This window comes from Bison bison, unplaced genomic scaffold (genome assembly GCF_000754665.1).
Source record: "Bison bison bison isolate TAMUID 2011002044 unplaced genomic scaffold, Bison_UMD1.0 scf7180017864352, whole genome shotgun sequence".
In the NCBI taxonomy this organism is placed as follows: Eukaryota; Metazoa; Chordata; class Mammalia; order Artiodactyla; family Bovidae; genus Bison; species Bison bison.
Genome location: NW_011494924.1, coordinates 2,103,175 through 2,126,447, shown reverse-complemented (window position 1 = coordinate 2,126,447; position 23,273 = coordinate 2,103,175). Strand labels below are relative to the sequence as shown.

At 46.2% G+C, this 23,273-nt stretch overlaps 1 protein-coding gene across 1 annotated transcript in view; it reads left to right on the top strand.

Annotated features, from left to right (window-relative positions):
- Nucleotides 1–22,840, top strand: part of LOC104999345 (ubiquinol-cytochrome-c reductase complex assembly factor 1) — a 94,717-nt gene extending 71,877 nt beyond the window's left edge. The window contains exons 8-10 of the mRNA XM_010854903.1: nt 14,820–14,897; nt 18,077–18,190; nt 21,366–22,840. Of these exons, the coding sequence (XP_010853205.1) occupies nt 14,820–14,897; nt 18,077–18,190; nt 21,366–21,500 (327 nt within the window). The 3' untranslated portion in view covers nt 21,501–22,840. The remainder of the gene's footprint in view (nt 1–14,819; nt 14,898–18,076; nt 18,191–21,365) is intronic.
- The last annotated feature ends 433 nt before the right edge of the window (nt 22,841–23,273 follow it).

Genomic DNA, 23,273 nt, shown 5'->3' with positions numbered 1-23,273 from the left:
ATGGCCTTATCTTCCAGGAATTTACAGTGGAGTTTCCATCAAACATCCCTGGTTCTGTCCTTGAGTAGTTCTTCACATCACTGCTGGCCAGCTGTTAGCAACAGCAGGCTCCCAGCCCATCCCCATATCTGTACACCACACACAGGCACTTCTCATCTTAGGGATCTTGAATGACAGGATTGGAGTAATAGCACTAAATTACTATCTAGCATCCTGTGTGTTTTGTTGTGCTTATTGTGAGCCCTCCTCCCTTCCTAGAATGTCAGCTCCAGGAGTTCAGAAATCGTGTCTTATTTATTGCTGTCACCTCAGCTCCTAGAACAGTGCTTGGTACATGGTTAGCACAAATATACATTTATTGAATGATGAAGGTATTGTTGAATTTTTTTTTCCTTGAGGTCCAGCAACATTATTAATTTGTATGGCTCTGTTAAGGATTGTTTTCACGTAGTATTCATTTATCCACTCATTCATTTATTTGGCTGTTGGTAGAGAGTATATTATAGAGAAATGATCTTACAGGGTTTACAATCTAGTCTCTGCCAAGAAGAGAAATGAAGTTGAATCTTTCATAGGTTAATTCCCAAACTCAATAGATAAACAAGTAAGATAGAGTTCACCTGGTTTTTGTTGCCTTATGTTCTGTTTTTGCCACAGACTTTACCTAGAGAAGCTGGCCCAGGGCAGGGTTGAGCGTGCTGACAGGATGGTGCAGGAAGCTAGGCAGCCCCCGGTGCCGAAGGGAAGGACGGAGACTGTCAGGCCCTGGGCTCGTGGCGGAGTGGGTCGGGCTTGTCACCTCCTGTCCAAGGCAGTGTCAGAGACTTGGAGAGCACTTGGGCTCAGGTCCTGCCTGCTATGTGTCCCTGGGCACGGTCTTAATCTGTGTGCCTCCGTTTTCTCGCTGTAGAATAGGAGTAGCTGTGTTACCTGCCTCACCTTCCAGCAGTGTGGAGGGTGAACGAGTCACCACACGGGAGACTCTCTGAACAGTGCCTGGGACTGAGATAGGTGTTTGATGCTATAAACTTTATTACTTAACTGTTAAGCATTTTTTTTTCTCATGCAATAATCTAAAAAGAAAAAAGGCAATTTTGCATAGTTTGAATGGAAAAACAGAGACTCAGAGATCTGTCTTTCTGAGTCACAAGGAGGGAAATGGAGCTTTTGGGCCCAGAATTTACTTAGACTTCAGAGCATTTCTTAGGTTTGAGTGGGGCTTGAATACTAGAGAGAGAGCATCTCTTAAACAGATAATAGCATTCCAGCATTTGTTTTTCTTTTATAAAATGCCTATCCTTTTAAGAATGTTGTATGGGAAAAAGAAAAAAGAATTACCTTAAGAGATGGGGTTGCAGAGCTTATAAGGTTAAGTGTCCTTCCATTGTCAGGGGGTATTTGGACATCATTCTTTGCCTCACCCATGGATCCCTCATTACTTGAGCATGATTAATCATATCACTCCTCCTCAGAATCCAGGCTCAGCCATTCCCAAGATACTCCTGAAATTAATGAAATTATTCGCTCAGTCATGTCTGACTCCTTGCGACCCCATGGACTGTAGCCTACCAGGCTCCTCTGTCCATGGGATTTTCCAGGCGATAGTCCTGGAGTGGATTGCCATTTCCTTCTCCAGGGGATTTTCCCAACCCAGGGATCGAACCCGGGTCTCCTGCATTGTAGACAGACACTTTACCGTCTGAGCCACCAGGGAGTCAAGGTTCTATAAGCTACCAGCTGAACAGCACATCTGTTTTGAGCCTTAAAAAAATGTTGGACTAGGAGTCAGAACACCTTGTTTCTGTGAACATCTTGAGTGTTTATGAGCTGAGCGATAATTAGGCAAGTCATCTGACCTCTCTGAACCTTTGTTTCCTCATCTCTACAACAGGGAACAACTTCTTTCTCAGATTACCACAGAGTCAGTATTTTGGAAGTTGTATGGTGCTGAACAGTAAGCAGTAAGGAAAAAACAGTGACAGATAAGCATTCTGTGATCCAAACAGAACAATGGAAATGTCCACTTTTCTGTTTGGGGCTGTGGACTTTGGTCTGACTTCCTCTGCCCTGCTTGGGTCACCAGTTAACATGTATGATTCAGTTAATTAGGGTTGCCTGTCTCTTTCGTTCCCCATTCCTGCATAGAAGGAGAATTCATGACTGATAAAAGGGATAGGAATCTCAATATCAGGAAGGGACTAGATTTTGGATCTTCTGAAAAACCATTGTGGTCCAGGTAACATGATGTCTGTCTTGGAGTCGCTGAGTGGGAACAGACTCTGGCTGGGGCCTGTGAGCCCAGTGTTGCCTTTAGGTCCTCTATTTGTTTAGATCCTCAGCACCCAGGGCAAGTGAAGAGTGCCCAGGCTCTGTTAGCAAAGAGCTCTTGAACTTTTTAAGTATCCATTTTCAACTGTTTGGCTTGTATGTCTATGCACTTGAGATGGCCAGCATTGATGGGGGGAACAAGCATCCTCTGGTTTTCCACTGTCCCCAGTCTGCCTAAATTTAATAGAAGAACATTAAAAAAGCTAAGTTGTGCCTGCAGCTTTTCTGCACTTACAGATGGCAGTCATGAGGTCCAAGGGGCAATTGGGAGCCTGCAAGTGTCTCTGGAAACCCCATGTGTCCATATCTTCTTGCTGACTCAAATCAGATCTCATGGTTTCAGGTAGAATGCAGAGAACCCAGAAGAATGACAATCACTGACCCATAGTGAACAGATTAGTGAGAGAAAGGGGCCCGGGCTCCTCGGCCCTGGTGTGCTATACTGCTGCTCCGTTGGAGACGCCTGCAGGCTCAAGCTAAATACACATCTTGCTCGTATTACATCTTGTCCAAGTAAGATTTTCCATTACCCCAACATAAGAGACGTTGAGGGCACCGTGACTGCTAAAACCCTGCAAGACTGGTTGTCTGTGCTTAGTGCCGCCAGGGTCAGCAAGTCAGCAGCCGAGGATTGCATGTAACAGTTGCATTCTTTTTCTCAGCTGGCACTCAGTAAGGTCTGATTCTGTGCAAGTCTCACCTTCTGCTCCACATTCACTTGATAATCAAATCCTGTTGATCTTGCTGGACTTTTTCCTCTTTATTCCTTTTGTCACTTACATTAATTCAGTTTCTTACCAACTTTCACCTGAGCCAGTGCAGCAGCCTCCTGGTATTCCTGCCTCCAACCCTTCCCCAGGTATATGGTTTGTACTTGCCAGGTTACTTCTCAAAAACAAATCTATGCAGGGGCTTCCCTGGTGGTCCAGTGGTTAAGAATCTGCCTGCCAGGCGCAGGGGACACTGTTTCGATCCCTGGTGCAGGAAGATGTCACATGCCTTGTGTGCCACAAGTACTGAGCCCCCAAGCTGCAACTACTGAAGCCTGACCACCTAGAGCTCATGCTCCGCCACAAGTGAAGCAACTGCAAGGAGAAGCCCGTGCACCGCAATGAAGAGTAGCCGCCACTCCCTGCAGCTAGAGAAAGCCCATGCACAACAAAGACGAAGTGCAGCCAAAAATAAAAACAAATTAATTAAAAACACAAAAAGAACAAGGAAACCCCAATCTATCCAATAGCACAGGGAACTATATTCAATATCTTGTAATAACGTAAAATGGAAAAAGAATCAGAAAAAGAATTAAATATAATTATCCATATTTATATATGTATGAGTCACTTTGCTGTACACCTGAAACTAACACAGCTTTGTAAATCAACTATACTTCAATAAAACAACAATAACAACAGATCTCTCCATGCAGCTTACTGTGCTTAGAACTCTTCTTTGTCTTTTCTTCATGTGGCATTCAGGGCCATCTGCAGTCAGACATAAACTGCCTTTCCAGCTCTGCCTTCTTCTTCCCATCATGAGCTCTTTGTTATAGATTTTCCTCTGAGGATGCTGTAGTTGTTCAGCTCTCTGTGACTTTACACATGCTATTCTTTTGGTCTGAAAAGTACAGATCCCTCTTCATGCTTTAATACCCAGTGTAATAAATATTATTTCATCTCTGAAGTCTTTGAGTCCCCAGACTCACCATTGCCATTTTTAACCTACGGTATGCTGTTCCAGTCATTTGTTGTCACATAAGATTACAGATTTCTTGAGGACAGGTACTGGGTTTTACCTGGTTTCATCTTATACACCCAGCATGCCTAAAATATGATAGGCACTCAGTATATACTTATCAAACATGTTGAAGGTGATGAAGAATTCTGCATTCAGACAGCTTATGGTCTAGCAAGGAATATAAATTGCTTCATGACACTACAGCTCAGAATCAAGAAATACCATGAGAGGTTTTAATGAATACATATACATGGTTAAGTCACAGATTGAAATACTTGTGTGGGAAGAACCACTTGGAGTTATCTTTTATTGTGGTCATTTTAACCACTCATAGGTATACAATTTATTGGCATTAAATACAGTCACAATGTTGGGTAACCATCACCACTGTCTATCTAGCCCCCAAATTTCTTCATCATTCCTAGTAAAAACTCCATGCCCGTTAAGTAAGTCCCCCATTTCCACTCTGCCCAGGTTGTGGTAACCTCTTCTACTTTCTGTCTCTATGAATTTCCCTGTCTTGGGTACCTCCTATGGGGGAATGATACATTATTTGTCCTTCTGTGTCTGATTTATTTCACTAGGCATGATGTTTTCAAGGTTCGTCCATTGAAACTGGAGCCTATTATATAGAGTGAAGTAAGCCAGACAGAAAAACACCAATACAGTATACTAACACATATATATGGAATTTAGAAAGATGGTAACGATAACCCTATATGCAAGACAGCAAAAGAGACACAGATGTATAGAACAGTCTTTTAGACTCTGTGGGAGAAGGCGAGGGTGGGATGATCTGAGAGAAAAGCATTTAAACATGTATATTATCATATATGAAACAGATCTCCAGTCCAGGTTTGATGCCTGAGGCAGGGTGCTCAGGGCTGGTGCACTGGGATTACACAGAGGGATGGGATTGGGAGGGAGGTGAGAGGGGGGTTCAGGATGGGGAACACATGTAAACCCATGGCTGATTCATATCACTGTATGGCAAAAACCACTACAAAATTATAAAGTAATTAGCCTCCAACTAAAATAAAGAAATTAAAAAGAAAAAAACAAGATTCATCCATATTATAGCGTATATCAAAATTTTATTCCTTTTTATGTCTGAGTAATATTCCATTGTAGGTATATACCCTTTTTGTCTATCCATTCATCTGTTGATAAACACTTTGTTTGCATCTGTTGTAAATAATGTAAATAGTGTAGCTAGTGTAAATAATGTTGATACGAACATTGGTATACAAATATCTGTTGCAGTCTCAAGTCTTAGTTCTTTTGGATATATAGTGAGGAGTGGAATTACTGAGTCATAGGGTAGTTCTATGTTTAACCTTTTGAGAAATCACCAAACTATTTTGCATAACACCTGTACCATTTTACATTCCCACCAGTAATGCATGAAAGTTCAAATTTTCCTGCATCCTCATCAATGCTTGTTGTTTTTCTTTTTAAAAAATTATAGCCATCCTAGTAGGTGTAAATGGAATTATCCTTTGTTTATGCTTTAGATAATTGTCTTGATAACTGGTTTTAACTTGCTTATTGGCCATCAGTGACCACTGAAAAATTAAACAGTTTTCACTTTCCAAATCTTGTATTTAATGACAGAAAACCAATGCGTTAGCACTTGTTTGCAGAGCATAAGTCCTTTCTTCAATTTGGAAATATAAGCAGAAAAGCACTTCTTCGAAAGTTTCCGAATTACTCTTCTATAGCACTTGTGATAGAGCAGGTAGGGATCAAAGGCCTGTTAATGTTTAATCTGTTCACATCACAGAGTTAATCAGCTATTATCTTGTTAGCATGAGAAGGAAAAACTTCAGTCGCCCACTTGATGTTTTCTTACCCTGGTAACCACAAAATTCTTTCTCTGAATTTCAATCACAAACTCCTTTTTACTTCAAACTGTTTGTGTATGCATTTTGATTCAAGCAGATGGTAGTAATAGAACTAAAAGTGGTCTTGAAACTTGTTTCAGTGGAAGAGATTGCTTTGAGAGAGGTATGGCGTTTCAGAGGTGATGTGAAAACAGACTGAAAGAACAGGAGTTGGACGTCCTCAAGCTAGAGTAGAATTGTGTTTGAAAACCACGAAAGCAGCAGCAGCATGTATCAGAGTTGTTCAACGCCTTCCCAAATCTTCGTACTCAGGAAATCATCTTAAGATTGGTAAAGTGCCTGGGCATCAATAATATAAGAGGTAATCATGACAGGAAGTACTATACTGATTCATTTTAGAGACATGTGCTGAGCAGTGTGGCCATCTTTGCCCTCAGGGAGTTTGCATTCTAAGGCAATGAATGGGTGGGGGGACAACTTGTAAACAGATTATTAAAATAATACAGTAAGTCTTCCTGATAAAAATGTTAACAGAAAACAGTAATTTTTTTCTATAAAGTGGGGACAGTAACACCCCCTTTTTAGGATTATTGTGAAGATTAAAGAAATAACGCATACAAAGTTTTTAATACAGTTGCTGGCACATGGCAAGCATTCAGCAAATGTTAGCTAATGGTATTATTATGGAGAGGTTTCATTGAGTTGATGAATGAGCACGCAACAGAGACCACAGCTAATTTAAACAAGCAAGGGATTACTGGGGGCTAACTGAGGCTCATAGGATGGAAAGGACAGTTTAAGGACCGGCCTCAGGTAGGAAAGATACAAGGGAGTCAGGGATCCTAGTGTTAGCAATAGGGAGTTAGTATCCTCTTTGGGATGATCCAGCTTTAGCTGTCTTTTTATCTTTGGATGTTTCTAGACAGAAACAATAGTCTGATTAGATTAGCTTAGATTCTGGGCCCGTCTCTGTCTGTGATGAGGAAACAAAGTTCTGGGATCAGCGGCCTACTAGCTCATGGAGTGGGAGAGGAGTAGGAAGGCCCCAGGGAAGGGATACAGAAAGAATGAGTGATGTCCATTCAGGTAGTATCAGATACTTCCAGGATCCGCTGATCCATTGAGGCTGATGATATAAGCCATGAGGCCAACCTGCGGAATAGCCTCTTGAGTATTTCTGTTGGCCATAGAATCAACTGTCCTGCCTTGTGACCGGTGCCAACGCAGTGTGATCATTCCTATCTGACATTCTTCACTGAAATTTATCTGGTTTCCTCATGTTTATTCTTAAGTACTGTAGCTAAAACAAAAGACTTGACTATTACAATAATAGAGGAAGGAAAACTTTCGGAGCTTTGCAGACTGCATTTCTTTTGATATATTCAGTTATGATTATCCCTATCACACTTCTCAGCTCATAATCAGGAATTTGCTCTGGGTCTTAATTATGACTCCATAGTCAGACCCTCCTTCATCCTGTTATTTTGTCCTAGATGTGCTACTGTGCATTTGACCTTGTTGAATCTCGTCTTGTTCCTAAGATGATTTTTCAACACTTCAGAGTCATTTCCATTTTACTTTTGTTTTCCAAAGTACTGAAATTAGCAGTTGGAGCTTTTTGCTTATGTGATTCTCCATTTCCGATATGACTCATCAGATACAGAAAGGTGTGATAACTGGAGAGAAGACGCTAGATTTAGGTACCAGCTGTCTGAGATAAAAGTTCCAGCCCTGACTGCTAACACAAAAGCAGGGTGTGACTTTGGGGCAAGTTACTTAACATCTTTGAGCTTCTGTTTCCTTGTTTATAGATTCAGGACAACAGTCAGTCTATGAGATCTTGGAGGGCAAGGTTATTATGGTTGTGAGGCGCAAATAAGATCATACACATGGAAACATTGTCAAATCGAATGTGATGTATGTTCATCATTGCTGCCTCCACTATCATAATTATGAGCAGTACAGAGAGGGCCCACCCCGCCCCCGAATTGTTTCCTTTAGGATATCGTGCTATCAGTGCTGTTGTTAAAAGAGCCACTCTTTGAAGCCGGTGTTGATACCACTATCAATATGCATGAGATGTGTTCAGAAACTTAAGAAATTAGAGATTATGGCTATCTCCCTCTCACCTTGTATGTCTTGACATGGAAGAAAATTAACTTGGCGTGATAGTTTGATCTTCCCAGGACCTTACTGTACCCCATCAGCTTCTTTTCAGGGTGATTACGGGCTTGCGGATGTGTTTGAATGCCTTGTCAAGAGAGTAAATGACTAACTTCCACAGACAGCCATCTCTTGCTTTGCTGTTTTCCAAGCCTGAGGAAAAGGCTCCTGTACTTTGTAACCATTCAGAATTTCATATTGAGAAATTCACAGCTTTGTTTTTTAGAACATTATCAAGCTATACAGATCTTGAGTATTCAGATCCCAAGCAATAAAACTGGGACTTTCAAAACATACAAATAAATAATAAGGAAAAATATTTTTAAAGGCATTTCAGTGTAGCAAGCTTCTCTTTGTGCATTAAACGTTTGAAATTATTTATTAAGATGAGATGTAAGGATTATCTCATGCCATGTTTAAGTTGGTTTTTCATCACAACTGGCACATGTTATACTCAAATGTTCACATTTTCTTTTAAAAAAAGGAAAAGAAAATGTCCATCTTTTATGATTTTTCCTTTTCTTCTTGGTCTTAACACAGTTTTCCCTGGACCTACTGAATGCACACACAACACACAGAGTTGTATTTGTTGGGTTTTGTGATCATTGCTAAAAGATCTTCGGTAGACCTTTCGTTTATAATGCAAGTGAGTTACATGCACACGTGTATTTGGTCTCTCCATGTGCCCTTCTGTTTTCACTGTTGCTGTGTATTTCTCATAATACTGCACAGTGAACTCATTTCTAACATTACACTGGCTGATGTTCAGTGCACATTAGCCTGTTGCCACGCAATAACTATAGCCTGTGGTGTTGACATTGCAGTGTTGGTGTTGTCATTACTAATCCCTAGAAAGACAACTGAGACTTGACTCGCTATCTTTTGTGCTGCATTATAGCCTTACATTGAATTTGATACTTATGCTTCAGTCAGCAGTTCTAGGCACCCTTTATCATTCTTTCATTCTAATAAATTCTTATTAGCCTGCTCCTGTTAGCAGCTTTGCCTCAGTAGCCTTAACGTTTATTATTACCTTCACGCTCATCAGTTCTTGTGTTGCCCTTGCTGACTTTCTTTCATTCTCTTCTCCTGCACCATAATTATACCTTTGTCCCCAGTTTACCCAGGAATGGGGCTTAGCTTTTACTGGAGACGTCTGATGTTTTAATATTAGTAATTGGCCACTGATCACCCATCTGGTAGCCCACTCCTAGCTACCTTTGTAATTGGGAATATCTGAGTTGTTTTTACCCACAACCATAGCGGCACTGGTGGTAAAGAACTTGCTTGACAGTGCAGGAGACACGAGACATGGGATTTATCCCTGGGGCAAGAAGATCCTCTGGAAGAGGATTTAAAATGGCAAACCTGCTCCAGTATTTTGGTTGAAAAATTCAGTGGACAAGAGGAGCCCAGCAGGCTACACTCCATGGGGTTGCAGAGTCGGACACAACCAAGTGACTGAGCACACACACAACGCCCACACGTAGGAGCTTTTAGCCCTGCCTCCACTGATAACCTGAGACGCAGGCCACATGGAAGGGCAGCCACATTGTTTATGGTGTTTGTTCCAGCATAGGTAAGCATCGAAGTCGAACTGCCCTGTATTCTAATCCTGACCCACTATTTCCTAGCTGTATAACCTTAACCTTCCCAGATAACAGTTTCCTCTTCTCTAAAGTGGGGATAGTTAATAGCACCTATCTCAGTCACTGCGAAAGATTTAGTGAGCTTATGTGTATGAAGCTCTTAGCGTGGTTCTTGGCACGTGGTAAATAGTGAATTATGGGGACTGTTTCTGAGACACTTTTGTGGCACCTGTAGACTGGGGAGAGAGGAGGCTTTTTAGAAGACATCATTTGTAAGCTAAGTCTTAGAGGATAAGAAGGACTTAGCATCCCTGTGGATAAAGAAAGGAGGATTCCTGGCAGCAGTATGCTTGAGACCCAGGAGAGAACATGACATGTTTGTGGAAATTGCACATCGTTTACTCTGACAGAGGGTGAGATAGAAGTAGGGAGACGGGAGGAGGTGAGGCAGGAAAGACGACCAAGAACTAGGAACACTAGGAACCTTACAGAGCTCACGGAAGAGTTTCAACTTGATCTTCCATCAGTCCCTCCATCATCAGTTCCTCCGTTAAGGAGCCACATAAATGTCTTTAAGAGTAGCGACAGGGAAAAGGGGAAAGAGGGCAGCAAACTGGCCTCAGACGAACTGGCATCTCTTTAAAGCAAATATTCCTCCTTGAGAATACTACATTAATTAAGCATGTGCCTTGCAAGATTCATTATTGCTCTACTTGTGCTCCCTGTTGCTTGTCTCATTCATTAATCTGCTGATTAGTAGCCCTGAACTCCTGTCCCCCGCGCCCCCCACCATTTTTGCACTGCCTTTTTAATGCACTGTGCTGCCCCCCGGGACGCAGACTCCAGCCCGTCCCTGGCCCGCGCGTGTTTGTTTTCTTTGCCCCTTGTGCCTGCCTCTGCTGTAACATTTGTAGTATGTGTTAAGTAATCCTTAAGGTAACGTTTTTATTATGTCATAAAAAGTGCACGGCAAATATATTATAACTCATGGACTTTGTTTAAAAATGAACGGATAATTTATTGAGTGTGTTACATGAGCCTCGCTCCCCTCCCCATTTCAGCTGAGACTTGCTGCTCATTTAGCCTAGCCTCCTATCGAGTGCTCCCACCCTGTGACATGCTAGGAAAGCAGACCCATGGTTGGCTAGAAGTGACATCATAGTTTATGTACTCAATAAAAATTTAATTAAGTCATTACAGGAATTGCAGTCATCATTTAACCCTCTGATTTCTTCTGTTTCGTTTATTATTAAACATTCAGTAATAGCAGTCACCAAATCCTGATGGCTTATAAAATATCTGCATGAATTTTAATAGCTTAAATAAATGGGAAAATATGAGTAACTGATATAAAAGGAACCTTTTCCTTGTGGTGGTGCTATATGTATGGGTTTTTATAAAAAAGCAAAGCATTATGGAAAGGAGAAGCGTTTAATAAGAGAACAACCCAGCATTAGCTGGGGAGAGTTTCTCATCTGATTTGTCTATGTATTCATGGGCAGGGTGCTCCATATGGAATTATCTGGCAGTGAGGACCTGCACACCAGCAGACAAAAGCTTAAGTGAGGGAATAAGATCCCAGCAGAGGTCCTGTGTGTTGTCTGTGCTCAGTTGCTCAGTCAGGTCTGACTCTCTGTGACCCCATGGACTGTAGCCCACCAGGCTCCTCTCTCCATGGAATTCTCCAGGCAAGAATACTGGAGTGGGTTGCTATTGCCTTCTCCAGGGAATCTTCCCGACCCAGGGATTGAACCCACATCTGCGTTGGCAGGCGGAGTCATCACTGCCGAGCCACCTGGGAAGCGTCAGCGGAGATTCACCAGAGGGAATACCCAGCCCCCTTGGGCTGCTAGGCTGGTTAGAAGGGCCCTGAAGGGCGAGTGCAGTAGTTCAGGAAGCTGCTGTCACTTACCCTCACCTGTTGCCTGCAGATCATGTGTCTGCGTTGATGGAGCTTCCACCCTCTTCCAGGAAGGGCCCCTTTCATGATCTAATCCTGCTTCAGTGATGAGATCTAAAAACCATTCCTAGCTATGGCAGCTTGCCACCTCTCAGCTGGAGGTGAGGGGAAAGGCAGCTTATAGGTCACCAGAGTTAGAATAGAGAACCAGGAGGTAGAGGATCCTTGCTTATAAGGAATTGGACTGCTCCTCTCCATTCCTTCTGGGCAATAGTGGGCCAGAACTCAGGTGCATCCCAAGAGGAGAAAGGATGCTGTATGTAAATGAGCCTTATTGGAAAGCAGGAATTGAAATTTGCATGTTAATGTGTTGGTGATCTCTGGAAATGCCTTGCACATGGTGAAATTAGTTCTAATCTTGGCTCTGAGACTAAGTTGATGTGGTACTTGGGGGGCGGCGTCCCTTCCCCTTTGGGGTCTCAGTTCACCATTTCCTCAAAGGGATGAGCAAGGTGACGTCTGAGGGCCCTTCCAGCTCTAAAGCTGACAGGTTTGATGTAGCACACAAGCCAGCTCTGCTGAGCAGGTCAGTGAATGTTTACCTCGGACATTTGCTGCCTTTGTGCTCGACATCTCTGACATCATCCCTTGTGGCCCTGATTCTTTTTTTTTTTTAAGATTTTTTTTGATGTGGACCATTTTTAAAGTCTTTATTTACTTTGTTACAACATTGGCTTCTGTTTTATGTTTTGGTTTCTGGCTGCGAGGCTTGTGGGATCTTAGCTCCCTAACCAGGGATCAAACCTGCACCCCCTGCATTGGAAGGCAAAGTCTTAACCACTGGACCCTCAGGGGTGTCCCACTCTGGTTCTTGCACAGTTAGAATGACTCATACGGGAGGAGGGAGAGGAGCCCCTCAGCAGGAGGATGGATTGTAGTCCCACCATCTCGTTGCAGAAGGAAGTAACTCAAGCTCTGGCCTGTTTCTTGATTCTACCTTAGCCCATAGTGGAAGATGGCACAGTAAGAAGTTCAGCAGTTCTGAAATCTCTGAAACACGGAAGGTACTCAGGAGCAATAAAGGGAAGCAGACAGAAGGATGTGACTGGATAGAACACACTCTGTGTGGCACTCAGGCCTTGTGAGGATTTAGTCCTCAGCATGCCAGCCCTAAACCCTGCTCTGGCCGGGCACTAGCCTAGGTGTCGGGGGTGTTGAGATTCATCAGACGGAGTTCCTCATGGCCTTTGGGCTGCTCGAAAACTAGTGGGACAGGTTGGTGCCCTAGGGGACAGGTGTGTCTCCAGGAGAAGTGTGGACAGAGAGCTCTGGGAACACAAAAGACGGACGGCTGTTTTGGCCTGGGTGAAGGTGGGGTGGGAAAGGTCATGGGTTGCACCACTGGCTGCGTCCAGTCTCACATTTTCCAGTCTTGAGTCTCACAATTCTCTCTCTCTCTTTTTGAAAACTGTCCATGACTATAAAGTATTGGAGCTGGTTTTAGTTTTATATAAACAAACCAGAAGGAATTACTCATAATTCCTTGCATTTGCAGAGCACTTTGCAGCTTACCAAGGCTTTCAGCATACATCGTGGAATAAATGAATGAGTGAACAGATGAATGAAGTACATGCTAATTCATTTGCTCTACAAACCAGTCCTCTGTGTAGGGCATTTCAAAGACAAGGACATAGATAGGTTGCTTGACTTGCCCAAGATCGCATCCTAGGTATACAGCAGAATTATGACTTGAACCCAGGTTTTCTGACTAACTCCAGATCCTTTCAGTACTCCTTTCTGCCCTTCTTCAGAGACTAGTGATAAACCACAGGATGAAATCATTCAGTATTTGATTTATGACCCAAAATAAAATCATCTTCCCGGAGGCAGGAACCTGGTGGAATGTCAGGCACATGGACTTGGGATTCAGACTGACCTGGATACTTCATCACTACTTTGCTGTGGGATCTAGAGCACGTCACCTCACCTATCTGAGTCTCAGTTTTCTGTGTCTATAAAGGCATGATGATAGCACATCTACCTCTCTGAGCTCCAGTGGCAGAAGAGATGATGTCCGTAAAGCACATGGCCCATAACAGGTGCTCAGTAAATGGAGAAGATGATGGTGGGCAACGGTCACAGTTGTTAAGCACAAACCTTATTCTCCATATAAAATTCCAAATGACAGGGTTGTTTCTGAAACTTGTCCATTTAAATAGTCAACGAGCCCTTTCTATGTATTACGTTTGACACCAAGTTTTCTGCTGGGATGCCAGAGAGGAATGAAACATGGACCCCTTTCCCTAAGCATATTCCTGGAGGTCAGATTCCCAGAGTCAAAGTTTTATCCTGTTTAAGAGGTTTCGTGAACTGCACTCTGGGTTCCTCAGGCTCACCTGGCTGTTCCTGAGAGGAGTTCTACCTGAGGCTCCACAGTCTCACTGACATTGCGTTTCTGGAACAGTCCGTTCACATGAACAGTCTCACTAGTTCAGCCCATCCTGTTCTCCCCTCCTCTTCACAGCCTCAGGGGCTTGCCTTTCTCCTCAGCATCTCACTCACAGCCCGGCCTCTCTTCCTCCTCTTCCCACCTCTGGCCACTTCGTTTGTGCTTTTGCTGCATCAGACTCCTTTCTGTTCCTGCCCATTCGCCCTCCCTCATTTTCTTTCCTGCCCCTGCACCTTGTACAGCTTATTCCCTGTGTCTCGAATGTCCTCTTTCCTACCCCCCAGCTCTCTCGTCAGACTACTCTTCCTCTGAGGTCCAGTTAAACATCGCCTCCTTAGAGAACTTCGCGGCAGCACCACCACCCCCGCCCCAAGCAGAGACCATTTGTACTAAAGTTTACTTATCGCTCCCCACTTTGGGGATAGAATTGGAGGTAACATGTTGCAGTGTGGTTTTTTTTTTTTTTTTATTAATACAGGTCTGTTTTTACTAGACAATGTGCTACTCCAGTCAAGAAGCCGTTTCTTTTTCTTTGTGTTCATAGGATCCAGCACAGAGCCTGACATGTAGTTGGGGCTTAGTTCATAAAACTGAGTACTGCTTTGTATAATTCGGGACCAAAGTCTAAAAGAAGTTTTCAAATTGGGGAGAATCCTGACAGAGCAGGGAAATAGGAGGATGGGGTGGGAGTTTGACCTGTCAGGGCCTTCTTTCTTGGTTCTGCTGTCCGTGTCAGTCAGGAGCCAAAAATCATACTTTATGGTTTTTTTCCTTTCTTTTATACTTTTGTTTTTGCCATTTTGTTTCTGTAGGTTAATCCCTATATCCTGAAGAAGAACATGATGCTTATGACAAATAACTTCTATGCCGCAATCTTAGGATATGATGAGGTAAGATGGTTTACCAAGCCTTGGACAGAACAGTGACCTCCCCCAACAAAGGCTGTCGATGAGAACTTCTGAAAGAAGCTTCAGGGGCCGTCGTCACTGCCTGCCATTATTTTACTGTTTTACTTAGTATTTTACTATTTCCTCACCTTCATTGACTCAGCAACCAGAATGAGTGCGCCCAGCAGTTTGCCTGGTACTTGAGAAAGCACGTGCCTGTGGGGTGCTGGATGGAGGGACACAGGCAGGTCGGTCAATATCTCAGCCCCAGATGCTCCAGAGAGAGGAAGGCATGCCCACATCAGCAACACGGTCTGCCAGACAAGTCACACGCTTTTGGGGGCTTCAGTTATAAAAGCAGTACGCACTCATTTAAAAATTCATGAAACTCTGCCTAAATGGTTGAAATAGAAAATAGAAGGCCCCTTTTCTCGCCTGCCCAGCTCCCTGTCCCAGAGGAAAACCTTGTTAAGAGTTTATTGGGTGTCCTTACAGATGTTACCTGTACACACACAGGCACCTGTGGATTTGTTTTCTTTATGCAAATGAAAGTTATACTACGCTCACCATTCTGTAACTTGCTTTTTTTAACTGAGCAGTATATCTTGGATGTCCTACCTAATGACATTTAGATCTGTCTCATTTTTTATTGCAAAATTTACATAACATAAAATTTACCATTTTAAAGTGTACATTTTAGTGGCATTGAGTATATTCACGTTTGAGCAGCCATGACCACTAGCCATCTCCAGGATTTTCTCTTATCTTCCCAAATGGAAACTCTGTGCCCAGTAAATAGTAAATACTATTCTCCTATTCTCTGCTCCTCCCCTGGGCCACAGTCTACTTCCAGGGTCCTCCAGGGCCAGAGTTCGTTGGCTTCCTCTCAGTTCCTCTAGACCTAGGCATCTCAGTTTCTGGAAGGATGCTTTTTTTGTGTCGTGAGGGAAAACAAGTCACTATTCTAGTAGACTGTGGAAAAACTGTTAGGCAAACTAATTTTTGCCTTCTAGGCACCCATTTTTTTCCTGCTTCCTCCCTCAGACCAGTCTCCCATTTGTCTTCAGCTTACTAGCATTGTGGTGGGAAGAGGGCTGAAGTGGGGCTCACTGATCTATTCAGCCTCTTGTATTGTGCTCCTGCTCTGTGCCAGCCACCACATCCTGACTCGAGCTGGTCAGCACCATCCCGTGACCTCACATTAACCACTTTCGCTCGAGAACCTCTGAGCGCACTTATCTTCCCAGCCAGGGTAACAATTTCTTCCCGGCATACAGTTTCCACCTGGTCATCAGAGCCAGGTGTGGCAAGAAGCTCTTGACAGTCTGAACCAGTCACATTGCTATCATTGTTAACCTGAGTCTGAATCATCCTGTTCCTCGTAGTTGATTATAGATTTGCCCCTTCCCAGCCATCTCACCCATCGCCGAGGCTGCCTGTCTGTGGCAGGCCCTGGCTCCCGGGGCTTTTGCTGTCCTGTGCTCTGGGCTCGTTTTCTAAGTCCTCATAATACTCGCTCCCACTCCTGTTCCCTCTCATGTAGCACATATGAGTTGCTGCCAGCAGCACTCCGGCATGTGCCCAGGGCACTTCAGACACAGGCAGGCTGTTGTGTTAGCAAATAGCTTGGAGAACGGTGATGTGCCCGAGCTTGTTCTTGGCTCCTGTCCCCCATATGCCGGAAGAAGCTGGTTTTCCCGACTCAGCCATTGTGCCAGGACAGTCTCTTAAGCTGTGGAATTGTGGGGGGTGTTTAGCAAGGGGGCATTTGAGACAGGTGAATAGTTTTTCCTTCAAACTGCCCGTACCCGCTACTGGCCCCAGCCCTTCCTGGCCCCAGCCCTAAAGCCAAACCTCAGGCACCACAGTGCCCCGGGGGCCTGACCACAGCAGGACCTCGAATACGTGATCCTGGCCCTTTGTGTAGTGTCCTTACCGCTTACAGAGCCTTCCATGACCATTGTCTCTTAATTCTCACAACTCTGTGGCACAGGTGTTACTTGGCTCATTCAGGTTATGAGAAACCAGAACTCAGGAAGGGCTAGTGGCTTTCCAAAGGACACACAGCTGCCGAGTGACGGAGCTGCCATTTGAATTCAGGCAGTCCAGTCCCCAGATCCCACTGTTGTTTCAGTTCTGTTCACAGCTCCATGTCAAAGCCTAATCTTCATATCACACTTCACAAAATGCCTTTATGTTCTGTCTTATAATTCAAAGATGCTATAAGTAGGGCAGCAATTTTAGTCTCTATTTAACAGATGGGAAAGTTGAGACTTGGGTTTAGTAAATTGCCCACCATCTCTGAGCTGGGAACTGACAGGGCCAGGACATGATCTGGCCTTCTAGCTGACTTCCAAGGCCCAGTCAGCACTTCCTCTGGTTCCACATGCTGCCTTAGCACCTGGACAGAACAGCTTCTCAGGGCCTGTCCCTCAGTCACCCTTGCCCAGGAAGCAGGACCCTCCCCTCTCCTTCCTCAGAGCTCTAAGCTAGAACATGGCCCTAGTCCATGATGCAGGCCTCTGTGATATTTGGGCTTCCCAACAGTGTGCTTTCTGCTGTGCCAGGACAGCCGATGGTAGGCACACACAGGTTCTGAGCACTCCCCTGTGGCCCATGGCAGTCCTGCCGGACAGCCTGTTCCTCTGCTTTGGAGGAGGCCAGGCCACCCCAGAGCTGGGTGACAGTGAGGCCAAGGTGCCAGGCTCCCATCCCCAAAGACCTAGTTGCTGTGCAGATGTGTGTCCTTGGACCAGGAGAGCAAAACACGTAACACTCTGTTCTTAAGAGAAAGTATACACTCACAATATGCTGACCCCATTCCTTGTGGACGGCACCAGAACTACTGCTGCTCCCATCTCTCCTCTCGGGTGTTGGCTGGGCCTGGCGATGCTGTAGGCAGCTGTGGCCAGGAGGGCCCATCAGACATGACCACATCTCTGCTTCCACCTTTTTATCCAGCCGCTTGGCTCCTCTGGGTCCCACTTTCCTCCTCTATTGAATGAAGGGGGCAGGCCACATGCCCTCTCAGACCCCTCCCAGCTCTGCCACGCACTTGCCCTGTTTCTGTGTCACGTCCTCTGAGCTGATCCTAGGGTTGCCCGCGTCTTCACGATATCCCCAGCTTCTGTCTCCTGGCTCTGCCGTTCGCCCCAAAAGACCAGTTGTGCTGTGTGTTCCAGGGGATCCTTTCAGATGACCGTGGGCTGGCGGCCGCCCTCTGGAGAACCTTCTTCAACCAGAAATGCGAAGACCCTCGACAACTTGAATTGTTGGTAGAGTATGTGAGGAAACAGGTGAGCAGCCCCTCCCCTCCCCTCCAGGACCCTTCCTGAGGTCTGTGGCTGCTGGAGTTCAGAGGGTCATGAGAGGCTGAGTTCCCAGACTCCAGTGTGAGGGAGTTCTAACCAAATCACGTCAGCAGCGGGCATAGACAAAGAGCACCTTCTGGAAGACACAGAGGTTTTCGAGGCAGAAGCCCGATGTGTCTCTCTTTGCCTGGCAAAGCAATAAAGCTCTCCTTTTCTACTTCACTGACCCCCTCCCCAGAAAAAAAAGAGCCCCTTCTTTGGATCCAGTCATGAGCTAGGTCAGGGGGCGGGGAGTAGGAACAGAAGAACAAGGGCAGAGTGGCCTGCTGCTTTCATAAACCTGCAGTTGTTGATTCACTGCACACTCGGCTGTCTGCCGTGTGCCAGTGCTATGCTGGATCCTGGGCGCACACAGTCCACTTGTAAGGCCACAGCACGGGGTGCAGAGCAGCTCCCCTGTGTACCCACTTTGAACCCCTGGCTTCTAGCAGGATTGGGCTCCAGACAGCATCCCATGATCCTTTCCCCACTGGGTGCTGCTACCTGTCGTCAAGCAGGGTCCCCCCGCTTCATCCCTCACTCCTCTGGCTGCCCAGGGCTCTCAAAGCTTCTAAGAGAGAGCTCTCGAGTGAGGACTGCTTAACTACACAGTTTTCCTTGAGCCCAGGGAGAATTCACTCCTGTTCTCTCTGCCCTCCTAATTCTGTATTGATGAGAAATCCATATGTTAGGGACGAGGGAGCTGAGTGGCAGGCAAGAGGCACATGTAGGCTTTTCCAGGGTCGTCCAGTGAGTCAGGCTGCACAGCTGGGTGATTCATACGGCCACTAGAGGCTCAGCTGCTCCAGACAGCTCATCAGCTCAGCCTGTCCCATGAGTCACACCTTTGCTTTGTAGGCCTGGCTCCTGGACCTGAAGGGGCCTCACCTCACAGTCATTCCCTTATTCACCTGTGTCCATGGCCTTCAAGCCTCCAACAGCCAGGAAAGGGAAGGCCAGGCTCTGGCTCCGAGGAGAAGACAGGGCCAGCTGGGTGATTACTGGAAAAACTACATACTAGGGCTCTTCAGACCCAGAGGGTAGAGAACCCCAGAAGCCAGGACTTCTGTTTGACCGTTCTTCAGATCTGCCAGAGCCGGGAAGAAGGCAGTGTGGCCAGAGGACCCCACCCACAGAGAACTCTGAGGCTCACACTGTTGACTGGACCCGCCCTCAGACAGGAGCAGCAATTGGCAAAGCAAATGCTATGTTTTCTGAGAGACCAGCCCAACTTTTCCATTGGCTGTGGTGGGCTTGTGCCAGGGGCCACAGCAAGGGCACAGCTGGGACCTCTCTGAGGGCCCTGAAGGAAGGGACTGCCACACCAGTGCCCCCGTAAGAAGTCCCCTGGTGCCCGGATGGGAGGCAGGCAGTAGGAAAGCAGTGAAGGAACTCTTGGGCAAGCAGTGAGCTTTGGTGGGGACCCAGTTCTGTCAGCAAAGCTTTTGAGCACCTATTGTGCCAGCCACTCTGTTGAGAGCGCAGAAATTACTAAGACCCAGTCCTGCCCTCAAGGATCCAGCTCATGATTTGACAAGCCAGTCAGGCACAAGGCTCCCCTGGAATAAGTCAGTCTGTGATGTATGCAGGCAGGAACAGAGTGCTGTGGAAGGCTGAAGAAAGGAGGGACTAAGTCTGAGCGAGTGAATCAGGGAAGACCAGGAGGCTGGTCCTGGCCGTGATGCCAGTTGGTCTGGTAGATCACCCGAGACCCAATCAGAGATTAAATTGAGAGTTTCTACCCAGGAGATGGGCAAAGTGGTGGCATTAAGGACAGAATGGAGTAATTGAAAAGAAGAGTGGGTTTTAGGGAAGATAACAGTGTCGGTTGATCTCTTGCCCTGGAAGACAGCAGAGCAGATCTGGAGATTGGAGATCCAGGCGTGCGGTATATATGACAGGGTGAGCACGAGGGTCTGAAGGCTAAAAACGAAGCAGCAGGAGTGGAGGGTCTCTTGGGATAGGGAGTTGGATCTGAGGCGAGGGTGAGGTTCCTGACTCCTGCCACCTCTCCTTGCCCCCCAGTTGCCTTCTCACCTCCGCAGTGGAACCTCATCTTTTGAATCCAGTGCTGACTCCTGCCCTGATCCAGCTCTTGCCCTGGAGTTTGCCTGTCTCCTGTAAAGCATTTCTCTTCTCCTTACTAGGAGGAGCTTGGGAATCCTTCCAGAGGAGGCCTCTATCACCCAAGGCCTGGCCACTCGTTAGAGCCCCTGCCTCTTGCCAACTGCCCGACCACCCCTCCCTGCAGCTGTACATGTTCTCTGTCAGTGTCCCATCTCCACATTGTTCAGGGGGATAACCCCCCTGAGCCATCCTAGAGGGGTGAAGCTGGCGCCCACTAACCCTGTGGTGAGAGCCTACTAGAGGAGAGTAGAAGCATCCTTTTAAGTTCCAGTAACTAGCAGTTACTGACTTCCCTGGTGGCTCAGTGGTAAAGAATCTGCCTGCCAATGCAGGAGATGTGGGTTCAATCCCTGGGTCGAGAAGATCCTTTGGAGGAAGAAATGGCAACCCACTCTAGTATTCTTGCCTGGGAAATCCCATGGACAGAGGAACCTGGTGGGCTGCAGTCCATGGGGTCACGAAAGAGTTGGACACAACTTAGCAACTAAAGAACAAACTAGCGGTGTGCTTATTAAGACCTGTGGGGTACACATCACTATTTATGTGTCCCTTTCTCAGACAAGGGAACTTAAATTAACAGACACACACACACACACATCACTATTTATAGGCCCCTTTCTCAGACAAGAGAAATTAACAGACACATACACAAACACACCAAGGACATGTCTCCCCCAGCACACTCTCCATGGAAAGTCCTTGCAGTTCAGAAAGTCAGTGCTTGTGTGTCAGACATGTGTCCATTCAGAAGTACAGCGGGGAATTCCCTAAGGCCTGAGAAAGCTTCCTTAATGACTTGTTTCTTCAAACCCCCTTAAATGAAATAATCTGGGCAATCAGAGACCTCCCCCAATCCCTGGGCTCGGGAGCTGGGATAGTCAGAAGCCCCTCCTGCCCCAACCCTGTCCTCTCCTTTGGGAGGCTCGTTCCTTCCACCACCTCACGCGCCACCTCATGTCTGTCCTGCTCTTGTGACTTTCTCGTCTGGTTGCAGATACAGTACCTGGACTCCATGAATGGTGAGGATCTGCTTCTGACAGGGGAGGTGAGCTGGCGCCCTCTAGTGGAGAAGAATCCTCAGAGCATCCTGAAGCCTCATTCCCCAACTTATAACGACGAGGGTCTTTGATGGGCTGGTCCCTCCGAACAGCTGGCCAGCTAGCTTTGAGGAACTGCCAGAAGAGAGGTGCCTGTTTGGCTCAGGATCCTGCAGGAAGTGGCCTGAACTGACCTTTGAACAGCATCTGTCAAATACCTGGCCCCATTTGTGTTGATTTTCCTCTTAGTACGCCCAGGAGTCTGATAGGGTGGGGTACAGTGCTGAGAGAACCCTTAGCCCTTCTAAGGTGTCCTCTCCCTCAAGAGAAGCCCTGAGCAGGAGCTCCCTGCACACGCTCCCCAAGTGCCCTCCAGAAACCGTGTAATTGACCACAGAAGGGAAAGGGGGTAGGTTCGATAGGGGACAGCTGCCTCCCCCCAAGGACCCACCGTGGCCTAGAAGCAGTGAGTAATGCTGCTGAATCAGGCTGGGTAACCACACGCTGTCCTCCAGCTTTGAGCCGTGGGCTTGAGTTGGCCATTAAAAGACCCAGAGACGTCTCTCTGCCATGGTTCTTCTTTATTCCCAGGTTTTTTAGAAACACACCTGAGGTGGCGGAGGCCATGAGTTGAGAAGCAGTGCCAGCTCAGAGACAGGAGCAAGGGAAGTTCGAGTGGGGTGGGGTCTCTGCCGCTGCTTCTGTCTCCAGTTCACAGAAATGTCACTGTTCTTTCCTGCTGACCCCGTCCTCGGGGACCCAGGAGGCCTGTCTGGCCAGGGGGCTTGTCACATCCTGAGGCCTCAAGACAGTTCCCTTTGTCACACAACGCCCCCACTGGACTGGGGTAGAGTCATGCTGTCTTTCCTCCCTTGGCTCCCCTTACATGAGATACTGGGGGAAGAGAATGCTTCCTGGCTTCATCGCACCACCCCAGTACCCCGCTCCGTGCTCAGCCTACCACCCTTCCGGAGCACGTGCTGCAGAGCCCTCGTGGTCTGAGCCCCTGAGGACTAGTCTCCTCCCCCTGAGTGTGGGTCATCTTTGGGGGGATTTTCTTTAAATTGAAGAAGGGGGTGGAGAACCATATTGTCCCTCCCTCCCCCCACCCCCATCAAACTTCCTTCATTTAACTTGCTATAAAATGAGTCATATAAAGAAACTCTATATGGATGAGGTATATCCCACTTCTGTGAAAACATTACAAATCAAACGGCCTTCTCTGAGTTTATTTAAGATGCTTTTGTTGCACACGGAGCTCCAGAGTGAAGCCTCCTCTGTGTGTGTGAGATAATAACACCTTGTAACTCATTACAGCTGGGCACTATTTACATAAACCAGAGCCGAGCCAGGCAGGAATTTGCTGATTAATTTATTTTTAATGGAGTGAAGTATACCATGCACCAAAATAAACTTTACTGTGTGTACCTAACTGCTCCTGGAATGGATGGAAAAATTAATGGAACAGATTTTGGCTCCCAACTCTACACATTAATTTATATATAAAAGTTATTTGAGCCTTAACCCATTTGCTGCCCAGGGCAGCTCCCTAACCACAGAGCCCAGCCCACAGCCCCGGTTCAGCTACCGGGCTTGCTTTAGAATCATGGAATCTCTGATTTGGAAGGAACATTAGTGGTCATTTAGTTCAGCCCTGGTCCACAACTGGACTCCCTTTCTCAACATCCCTGTTGGCCTGTGTCCATACGGGCCCTCTGTGAATGCCTCCAGCAGCAGATGGTCTCCACCTGCAGGGCCAAGTCCTGTATCCACAAGATGAGTAATCATTAAACACTGCAACTTGTAATTCAGAGCCATGTTTCAAAAAGCCATGTCGATCTGTCACGTCTGTGATGTTTCCAAAG